Here is a 10545-nt window from a genome sequence, read left to right as displayed (position 1 = left end):
TCTCCCTGTAGTGAAGACCGAAACCGAGGTTGGAATCATCCTCGTCGTCGGAGGTCGGAATCATTGTAGTGAAGACCGAAACCGAAGTCTGAAAGCATCATCGGAGGTTGGAATCATTGTTGTCACGGTAAGCAGTAAAGCAATGGACTTTTGTGTTTGAGTTTGGTATTTGGTCATTGTTCGTTGTTGTAGCTCTGTTCGGCAATGTTCAAACTTTCAGGAGCCATAATGATTGAAAAAGAGAATTACTTCAAATTGGATAACTGATTATTTGAACCTTTGTGATGGCTTCATATGTGGAACTTTGTTTGGTTTTTGATGGCTTCATATGTGGAACTTTGTTGTTCGGTAACCTTACGATACAAATTACAGGGCACATGCATTAGCTTGTATGATGAAATACCAGGGAAAATCCAGCCGTGATTCACCCACCCGCCTTTATGTCTGTGTTTTTAGATCCTTGTATTAAACAAATATTACCCTTCACTTTGAACAACAACAATCAATATGCAGGGCACGAACACAATAAATTTGTATACCATTTAATTAGTGAATTGATAGTATTGAAAAAAGGAAGACATTACCTTTCAGCAAGCATAGCTGATCCTTCTTCGAACAGTTCCTCCACTATATTTATAGCCGAAAACTTTGTGCTTTTATGTAGTTTGTATATGATTTGAAACAAGAAGCAAAATAGGAAACTAGAAAAATAATTGCTTGATTTTTATATGATGATATCTTTGAACATAGCCTCTTAAAAGAAATAATTTTGGCATGATTGATGGTTTTATTTACAGAAATGGATTTAGTGCTGTTTGATCCATCACCTTTAATTTGATTCATCATTTGTTATCATGCCACATCATCAAATAAGTGTCAGAATTTTTTTTCTTTGTTTCGTAGTGCTTTTAAATCAATTTTCTTTTCTATATCTAGGAAGCTCTGCATCACTGCAAAAGTTTACTAGGAATTCAAAAAGAATTGAAGTTCAATGCATTGGTCTTGTTTTGCAGGTTAAGAAGATGAGGAAGGATGGAACCAACAAAAGTGCACAACAAAGAAGCTGTAATTTTTCTGGGTATGCCTTATTCACAGAGGAATTCTATAGGAAAGGCTCAAGGAAATACAAATCACTTGAATCTAGGAATGAACATGTGAGAAATGCTTGGAACAAATTATCTAAACAGCAAAAAGAGGAGTATTGTAAAAGAGCTAAGGAACAAAGAGCTCCCACAAAGTCCAAGAAGTATATAGTTCCTTTCTACACTAGATGTGCACCAAAACAATTTATGCAAGTTTGCAAGATAATCAAAGAAAGGAAGGATCTAATGGACAGGCTGAAGAAGATAGGTTTTGACAAGCTGGTGGAAGTATGTTGCCACACAATTCAAAGAGAATTGTGTAGAGAGTTTATGTCTGCATTGGATCTTGCATCAAAAAACATTTCAATAAGAGAAAAGAGAAGGGAAATGAGGACAAAAGATGTGCATGAATTTTTGGGGCTACCATTTGATGGAGAAGAGATTAAAGTAGTTGTGAATAATGAAGATGAAGTGTTCAAGCAGTGGAGGAGTGTGTATGGCAATATTCCATACAAGAAGATAGCATCATTGTTGAGTGAGGAGAACCAAGATGAAAATTTTGAGGTGCTGTTTGTCATGTATGCATTGGGAACATTGTTATGTCCTAATGCAAGTATTTGTGTCGGTGATTATTTGTTGAAGGTAATACTATCAACAAAGGATAGATTGGATAAGTTTGATTGGTCCTCTTATGTGTTGCATGAACTATATAAGGGGATTGGAGTGTACAAGAAACAATTGGAAAAAGGCAAGTTGACTGAGAAGAAGAAGAATGTGCCGGGTTGTCTATACTTCCTAATGGTAAGTGCTACAATAATTTGTATATTTCTGTTGTCATTTGATGGTCTGAATGTTGTCAATGGTTGCTGTTAACTTATCATTAATGTCACATGCAGTTATATTGTCTACAAAATTTTCCATTGGGAGAAACAAAAGCTGCACATGTAAAGGATGCTGTTGCATATTGGGATGAAAAGAAAGTGCAGCAAAGAGTTAAGGAGGAGAAGGAAAGCAATCGAGGACTCTTGCATCCGGCAAAGCAATCCACCAAATTTGATCCTGAAAATTTAACTCACTCGGTATGTGGACTTGTGGGCTTAATGATTAATTTTTTGTTTTTCTACTATTGCTTACTGTTCTGAATTTTATTTGTATAGGAGATCAAAAAGACATATACTCGATTAGTGTCTATGCTGGGGGAGGAAATGATGGCCCTTCAGTCAAGACTAATGGAGGGTAGTGGCAATGTAAGTGAAGAGGACAAAGATGAGGAAGAAGAATCTGAAGCAGAAGAGGAAAAAGTTGAGAAAGGAAGTGATTCAGAGGATGAGGAAGAAGATGACAGAAATGAAGAAGAAGGATCTGAATCACAAGATGATAGAAATGAAGAAGAAGAGCAAGAAGCTCAATCAGAAAAGGAGATGGGTGGACAAGAATCACATGACAAGGAAAAAGAAGAGGATGAAGAGGAAAAAGAGAAGGGAAATGAGGACAAAGAAGATGAAGAAGAAAATAAAAGAGAAGAAGAAGATGAAGAGGACAAAGAAGTGGATGAGGCCACCCAAGGGGAAGGGAGCGAACATGTGAGGAAATCTACAAGGGTGATAAGTAAGGGGAAAGCTCTTAGGTCTCCATTTCTGGAATTTAAAAGCAAGGCTGGGAAAAAGAGAACAATTGATGACAGACAAGCTTTATTTGACATGTGTACAGCAAGGTGTAACCAAGAGGAGCAAGAGCAGTAAGTATTATGTTTTGGTGACCAATTTTGTATTATGTTACAGAATTTACTGAATTTATTAACTTCATAATTGTTTCATTTGTGTTAGATACTTTGTATCGATGTATGGATACTTCCTAACCCGTGGTGAGTTGCAATGTCTCCAACGTAGAAGATGGATAAACGACAGGGTGAGTCACACGTACATAGTTAATATTAGAATGAGTTATTGCATGCTAAGTAGTTGTAATTTGTTTGTATTTGCAATTTCAGTTTATGACTATGGTGGCGAAGACATTCGTTGGAGATCAAAAGGAAAAAGATGGGCGAGTCAACCGTCATATATTTTCTGCAGATTTCATGCAGAAAATGGTGGCGAATCCTTTAAGGTGGAAATGGGAGGACCATGAAAGAGAAATATTACCTGAATATATTGGATACAATATCGGGGATTGCGATTTCATTTTTGGTCCTACTCTATTTGAAGATCATTGGTTTTGTTATGTTTTTGAGACAAAGACCATGACCTTCCACGCCCTTGACTCGTTGGTTGATAGCATCACATTCATGAGATTACAAGCCGAAGAAGAAGCAAAGAAGAAGGGGGGTGAGCAACAACATGACGCAAAGAAGAAGAAAAAAAGGACAAGTAAAAGGCAGTTCGACCCCAAACAGTTCATGGCAACACAAACTGTGAGTAGTTATTTACAGCTTTTACACTTGTCAATGACTATTATAATTGTTAGTAGCAGTCTGCATAGTTCTCATTACATGCTCTGGTAGTTGTCACTGGATGCTGTACTAGTTGTCACCGGATGATCTGTTACTTATCACTGGATGCCATGCTAGTTGTCACTGTATGCTCTGTCCCTTGTCACTATATGCTGTCGTAGTTGTCACTGGATGCTGTGCTAGTTGTCATTCATGCTCTGGTAGTTGTCATGGATGTTTGTCACTGGATGATTTGTACACTGGATGCCATGCTAGTTGTCACGTATGCTCTGTCCCTTGTCACTGGATGTGTCTAGTTGTCAGATGCTGTGCATGGTTGCATGCTCTGGTAGTTGTCACTGGATGTTGTGCTGTGTCACTGGATGATTTGTACTTGTCTGATGATATAGTTGTTAGTTGTCACTAATGATCTGTTCTTGTCACTGGATGATATATAGTTGCCACGGATGCCCTGTTATTGTCATGCTGTTATGTCACTGGATGTTGTCACTATGGTAGTTGTCACGGATGCTGTAGTTGTCACTAGATGCTATGGTAGTTGTCATGCATGCTGTGGTAGTTGTCACGATGATGTCTTGTCACTATGCTATGTTGTCACGGGATGCTCTGTTAGTTGTCACTAGATGCTGTGGTAGTTGTCATTGCATGCTGTGTAGTTGTCACTGGATGCTTTGTTAGTTGTCACTGGATGCTCTGTCCCTTGTCACTACATGCTCTGTGAGTTGTCACTGGATGTTCTGTCCCTTGTCACTGGATGTTCATTATGTGCGTGTGTTTTTTTTCCAGATGAACTGTTTCCATTCGATGCTACGTGCTGTTAAGCCAGAATTGTTTGTCAATGAGGACAAAATTGACAACGAAGTGAAATGGGCTAAAGTCTATGTGCAGAATGATACGTAAGTGTAGAGTTCTGTTCGATTGTGTTATGTTGTTTTTGTTCACAATAACAATTGCAAGGTGCTAACATATTCAATTTGCTTGGTAGTGATTCATGTGGAGTTCATGTTATCTCTTGGCTACAAGAGTGGGATGGCACTGTTCGGGATGATGCAGGATATACAATGCCACGATACTCTAATGATGAGCTACAAGATTTGAAGGTTGGCTGTTTGTGGTGGTTGGTAACCCATCCAAGTAATGAACATGGGAGTGAAGTGATGTCGATGCTATCGGACTACAACAAGACCAAGAAGAGGAGATAGAGTAGTCTATGAATTTTTTGTTCTCTTAGCCCATGATATGTGTTGTTAAGATGATTAGCAAATAGGTCATTTTGTAACAAACTGATCAGGTTATATTTATAATATTATTACCTTTGTCATCACATTGTAATACTAATTTGTTAGGGTTTTATTACATTTTTAATTATATTTCTATTTTATATGTGCAGAGATATTATGGTTGGTTATTAAATTAACAACGTCAGTTATCCAAAATAACAACTAATATAACATGACAAGATATGAGAATAAGTCAGTCCATTGACAAGTCACAAGTTGACAGTTCACAAACAAGTCACAGTGCTCCATTGACAAGTCACAGTGCCCCATTGACAGGTCATGGTGCCCTATTGACAAGTCATAGTGCAACCATTGACAAGTCACGGTACTCCATTGACAAGTCACAATGCTCTCTTGACAGCGACCATTGACAAGGGACAGTGTTCACACAAACAAGTCACAGTGCTCCATTGACAAGTCACAGTGCCCCATTGACAGGTCATGGTGCCCTATTGACAAGTCATAGTGCAACCATTGACAAGTCACGGTACTCCATTGACAAGTCACAATGCTCTCTTGACAGCGACCATTGACAAGGGACAGTGTTCACACAAACAAGTCACAGTGCTCCATTGACAAGTCACAGTGCCCCATTGACAGGTCATGATGCCCTATTGACAAGTCATAGTGCAACCGATTGACAAGTCACGGTACTCCATTGACAAGTCACAATGCTCTCTTGACAGCGGCCATTGACAAGGGACAGTGTTCACACAAACAAGTCACAGTGCTCCATTGACAAGTCACAGTGCAACCATTGACAAGGGATAGTGAAGCCATTAACAAGTCACAGTGCTTTATTGACAAGTCACAGAGCTCCATTGACAAGTCATAGTACAACCATTGACAAGGGACAGTGAAGCCATTAACAAGTCACAGAGCTCCATTGACAAGTTACCAGATAAACCATTGACAAGGGACAGTGTTGTCATTGACAAGCAACAGTGCTCCATTGACATGTCACAGTGTTGTCACAGAGCCACCACTGACAGGGGACAAGGGAGAGGTAAGTTTTTGACACTTCATTAATAATGATTATATATGACCATACAACCAAAATATAATATGACAAAGTGATTGTAATAATTTCATGGTAAAAAAGGTTATGTTACTTGAATTCATGTTGTTGACAACTTACATCAGCAAATTCATTGACAAGTCGTAGTGCAATGATTGACAAGTCATTACAGGTCTAGTGACAACTCAGGGTGCAGGTAATGACAACTAAAATGACAGTACAATGTAACATGTCAATTCATAGCCAACTTTCATTTACACCTTCATATACATGAAACTACACCTATTTCACAACCCATCCCAAAAAAAACATAGGGGTTGCATGTCATAATGAAACTAACCAGTGGTGTGTATCCATTTACAAAAAATTTCCTTCACACCCATTTACAAAATATTCTCTTCACATCCATATACAAAAAATAGCTGACTTCAATATGTTCTCAGTTGGGATTTGGGTTCTTGCATGTCTTGGCAGTGTGTCCAGCCTCTTTGCATCTTCCACAATGATAAACCTTCTTATTTTGGAACTGAGATTCTATCCTATTAATCCTTGGCCTTCCTGGAGGCCTTTTGGTTATCGGTGGATGCAAGAATGTTTGGGTCAGCATATGACTCACAGTAGGTGCATCAGGCTGTGGGCAATCATGTGTTGCAATTGGCCTCATGCTATTTGCATATATTTTCTCCTGTGTGGACAATTTGTAACAATCATCTACATAATCATACACACTACGGTGAACTAGCTTGATTACTGCACAAGCATGTGGACAAGGTATTCCACTCATTTGCCATGCCAAACATGTGCATCTGTGAGAAATCAGATCAACAGCAACATAGATGATGCGTCCCTCACGTATTGTCTGCACCGAAATATGGTCATCACCATAATATGTTGCCTCCATATACGCACCTCTTGCTATTTGTTCCGACAACTTTGATTCAATATTGGGTCCTACACCATTTTTCCAGCTTTTCATCCCCATTTTGCTAGCAACCATCTTCTTGGCCAACTTCTCTTGATGCTCTTGTATCAAAACCGGTAAGGCGTGCTTCCTTTCTTTCAACATCCATGCATTAAAAGATTCAGCAAGATTATTGGTGATGTTATCCTATCTCTTAAAAGGAAATTTACTTTGCGCCCATCTATCCACATCCCCATGAGATTCAACCCATTGTGCCAATTGAGGACAAAACAATCTTAAATTTCCCATTGCAACATTAAACTCATTATCATGCCTTGCATATGCAATTCCATCAAGTAAATTAAGTGCATTCTCCTTGTTATTTTCTGAGGTCCGTCTCACACCTCTATTGATTTTCACATACTGCGCACTATAATTTTCTTTCACATGTTGATAGCAAAAAGCATGTCTATCACCATCAAATACTGTCTTGACAGCACCGATAATAGCATTACTCCGATCTGAGACAATTGTCACTTGTGCTGATCTAGTTATCTCTTTCAGATTTTGTAGATACCAAGTCCATTCATCATTTGTTTCCCAGCTAACAATACCATATGCTAAAGGAAACAACTCATTGTTTGCATTAAATGCACAAGCTGATAATAAAGTTCCTTTGTAAGGACCACTCAAATGACATCCATCTATATAAATAATTGGTCTGCAACCTTCCACAAAGCCTTTAATTGAGCATCCATATGCAATGAATAGCCTCTCAAATCGGTTGCTATCTGAGCCTTCCCATCTTGCAACTGTGTCAGGATCAGTTTCCATGAGTCTCTCACACATCCAAGGGATTACCTTATAAGAATCTTTTACTCGACCATGTAATTCCATTAGTGCTCTCTTCCTAACCCTATATGCTTGAGTATAGTTCAATTGCACTCCATATTCTTTATACAAGTCCTTTCTGATTTCATTAGGACTCTTGTCAACATTGCACCTCAAGTCATCAATCACAATTGAAGCAGCTAAATTTGACCTTCCTGAGTGAGGTACAATTAAGTTGTCCTGTGCATGATGAATGTGTTCACTTTTGTACGTTCTGATAGTTAAAAACTCAGTATCTTGATGTGCTCCCATTGAATATGCACCCATATACCATGGACAACCATCAACCTTGCACTTCACAATGATCTTTTGCTGATTATTCTTAATGAAAACGTACGAAAACTTCTAGCATAAGCTGTACTTGTATAATGTTTTTCGGAGAGTAGTGGCATTTGGAAATATTTGTCCTTCTCCAATAATCAAATCCTTCCATTTTGTGGAATTCATTTGTGGTGTAGGTGTTGGGATCATTTTAACAGCACAAGGAATTGATTGTGGCTCTCCAATCACATCAAATAAGGTAGGTGAAGACATAGACAATTCATTGACACCTCCAAATGATTGATCAATCCTGCAAAAAATGACAAGTCAGGGTGCATGTATTGACAAGTTGGTAGCAATACAGTAACAACTGACATACTAAGAAATCACAATAACAGTTTTCTTAAACTATACATACACATCTTGCTCCTCCATTGTATTATCTCTTGTTGCTTCTATGTGGTCCTCATTTTTATTTTCTTCGACATACACATGACCACTTTCTTCATTGAACTTTATCAAATGTTCCACCCCATCATCATCTACCAACTCCGTAAAAGTTTTTTTTATCAAACACAACAGAGAATTTCAGAAGAAATGAGTTGCTTTTTTTTCCAGCAATTGATGATATAATTTCTTTCAATTCTTCATAACTTGTGCCCTCCTTTACATTGGTTGTTCTTACACTACCTCCCACATATCTCATATTATCTTCTCCATCATTTATAAACTTTCCCCCTATGTGAACAAAGCAAAATAGATGTTTTCCAGACGTAGTCGCCATCAGTAACTTAAACCTGCATCAAACCAGCACGCAACTGTCATTGACAACTTAAGGAGCTACATTAACAAGTGTAGCGGCGCACATTGATAACAATCGCGGCCTGATTGACAACACAATCCCATTTCGTGCTAAGGGTTTCTACCCTCACTAACCTTCATCTTTTTCTTCCTTTGCCACTAAACTAACGTCAGAACAGAGGAAAACCACCCAAAAACAACCCAAAAATAGAGCACCCATTATCATTCTACACACCCAACTTAAATCACAACACACACCAACCAAAAACACAGCTTTTCCATTCATTAACTTCTGAATCCTAAACCAAAAACAAAAGCTTTGAAATACCATCAGTAACTTAAACCTGCATCAACCAGCATGCAACTGTCATTGACAACTTAAGGAGCTACATTGACAAGTGTAGCGGCACACATTGACAACAATCGCGGCCTGATTGACAACACAATCCCATTTTGTGCTAAGGGTTTTTACCCTCACTAACCTTCATCTTTTTCTTCCTTTGCCACTAAACTAACGTCAGAACAGAGGAAAACCACCCAAAAACAACCCAAAAACAGAGCACCCATTATCATTCTACACACCCAACTTAAATCACAACACACACCAACCAAAAACATAGCTTTTCCATTCATTAACTTCTGAATCCTAAACCAAAAACAAAAGCTTTGAAATACCATCAATAACTTAAACCTGCATAAACCAGCACGCAACTGTCATTGACAACTTAAGGAGCTATATTGACAAGTGTAACGGCACACATTGACAACAATCGCGGCCTGATTGACAACACAATCCCATTTCGTGCTAAGGGTTTCTACCCTCACTAACCTTCATCTTTTTCTTCCTTTGCCACTAAACTAACATCAGAACAGAGGAAAACCACTCAAAAACAACCCAAAAACAGAGCACCCATTATCATTTTACACACCCAACTTAAATCACAACACACACCAACCAAAAACACAGCTTTTCTATTGATTAACTTCTGAATCCCATCTCCAAAACCACCCACAAGCAACCCAAAAACACAAAAACGATTTTTTGATTTCCCATTTCCAAACAAAAGCACAATTTGTCAAGAAAGGTAGGAGAGAAGAGGAAAGAAAGTTTCACACCTGAAAGTTTGTGGAGATTCACATGGAAGTTCTTTGGAGTTCACTAATGGTAATAGAGAGGATATTTCATCATCAATGGCTCCTTCCCTCTTTCCCAATGTCTTTTTTCTCAAGCATATTGCGCGGGAACTCTCACCCAAATGAAATTCTGCTTCTTCGTTTCTGATGGCTTAGGGCAGGGCAAGAGAGTAATTTACAGATTCTGAAAATTGCATCTAAGTCCCTTTGGGACTTCAGAAAAATTATGACATTTCAGGGGACCTTTTTGCTGTATTTTGGCTTCTGTGGGACCTCAATGTCATTCTCCCTTTTTTTTATCTGCTCCCAAAAAATCCAGTATCTTGAATATCTAGCTGCATTGCTTTAACCCACTTCTTGTCCTTTGCTACTTCTTTAATTTATATTTATAATTTTACATGTATCATTTTAGTCATTTTGGAGCACTAATTAAATTTTTTGTTGTTGTTATCGCAATGTATGTGCTTTTAGTAACATCTCATTGGGCTTTTGGGAGCAGCTTCACTTCGTTGCTCTTTTTAGGTCCGTTGTCCTCCTTTACTCGACAGTCGACATAGTGCCATTTTTACAATCAAAATGACATTAAAAAATTCAGTATTTTGAAATATTTTTTAAAATTTTTTAATCATATTGAATGTTCGTTTTTCAAAAAATAATATCTAATATCTTGAACTATTTTTTAGTGGGATGAGGTATCCTAAAATAACTTTTAGTATACCTATCACCTA

The 10545-nt window shown here is 38.1% G+C and overlaps 3 protein-coding genes across 3 annotated transcripts; 2 read left to right on the top strand and 1 right to left on the bottom strand.

Annotated features, from left to right (window-relative positions):
• Nucleotides 1–1022: 1022 nt before the first annotated feature.
• Nucleotides 1023–3452, top strand: LOC114717843 (uncharacterized). The gene is made up of 7 exons (XM_028903051.1): nt 1023–1883; nt 1979–2161; nt 2240–2507; nt 2793–2820; nt 2909–2990; nt 3073–3406; nt 3433–3452. The coding sequence occupies exons 1-7, from the start codon at nt 1023–1025 to the stop codon at nt 3450–3452; spliced, it is 1776 nt and encodes a 591-aa protein (XP_028758884.1).
• Nucleotides 3453–3465: 13 nt separating this feature from the next.
• Nucleotides 3466–4761, top strand: LOC114717808 (uncharacterized). Its single transcript, XM_028903005.1, has 3 exons — nt 3466–3492; nt 4318–4427; nt 4517–4761. The coding sequence occupies exons 1-3, from the start codon at nt 3478–3480 to the stop codon at nt 4731–4733; spliced, it is 342 nt and encodes a 113-aa protein (XP_028758838.1). The 5' UTR covers nt 3466–3477; the 3' UTR covers nt 4734–4761.
• A 1507-nt stretch (nt 4762–6268) lies between these two features.
• LOC114717842 (uncharacterized) lies at nt 6269–7888 on the bottom strand. Its single transcript, XM_028903050.1, has 2 exons — nt 6961–7888; nt 6269–6885 (listed from the first exon to the last, which is right to left on the bottom strand). The coding sequence occupies exons 1-2, from the start codon at nt 7886–7888 to the stop codon at nt 6269–6271; spliced, it is 1545 nt and encodes a 514-aa protein (XP_028758883.1).
• Nucleotides 7889–10545: the final 2657 nt, after the last annotated feature.

Source organism: Neltuma alba, unplaced genomic scaffold (assembly GCF_004799145.2).
Source record: "Neltuma alba isolate B1F8T4 unplaced genomic scaffold, ASM479914v2 tig00011777_pilon, whole genome shotgun sequence".
Classification (NCBI taxonomy): domain Eukaryota; kingdom Viridiplantae; phylum Streptophyta; class Magnoliopsida; order Fabales; family Fabaceae; genus Neltuma; species Neltuma alba.
Note: the sequence above shows the minus strand (reverse complement) of the source record. Positions and strands in the feature narration are given on the sequence as shown.

Excerpts from the sequence above, each read along its gene's own strand:
- LOC114717843 (XM_028903051.1), top strand. The coding sequence starts at position 1,023 with ATGAGGAAGGATGGAACCAACAAAAGTGCACAACAAAGAAGCTGTAAT. Across the intron at positions 2,821-2,908 it reads AACCAAGAGGAGCAAGAGCA|ATACTTTGTATCGATGTATG; the intron begins GTAAGTATTATG and ends CATTTGTGTTAG. Across the intron at positions 2,991-3,072 it reads GAAGATGGATAAACGACAGG|TTTATGACTATGGTGGCGAA; the intron begins GTGAGTCACACG and ends TTGCAATTTCAG.
- LOC114717808 (XM_028903005.1), top strand. Across the intron at positions 4,428-4,516 it reads GTCTATGTGCAGAATGATAC|TGATTCATGTGGAGTTCATG; the intron begins GTAAGTGTAGAG and ends TTTGCTTGGTAG.
- LOC114717842 (XM_028903050.1), bottom strand. The coding sequence starts at position 7,888 with ATGGGTGCATATTCAATGGGAGCACATCAAGATACTGAGTTTTTAACT. Across the intron at positions 6,886-6,960 it reads TGTGGATAGATGGGCGCAAA|AAAGGAAGCACGCCTTACCG; the intron begins GTAAATTTCCTT and ends GGATGTTGAAAG.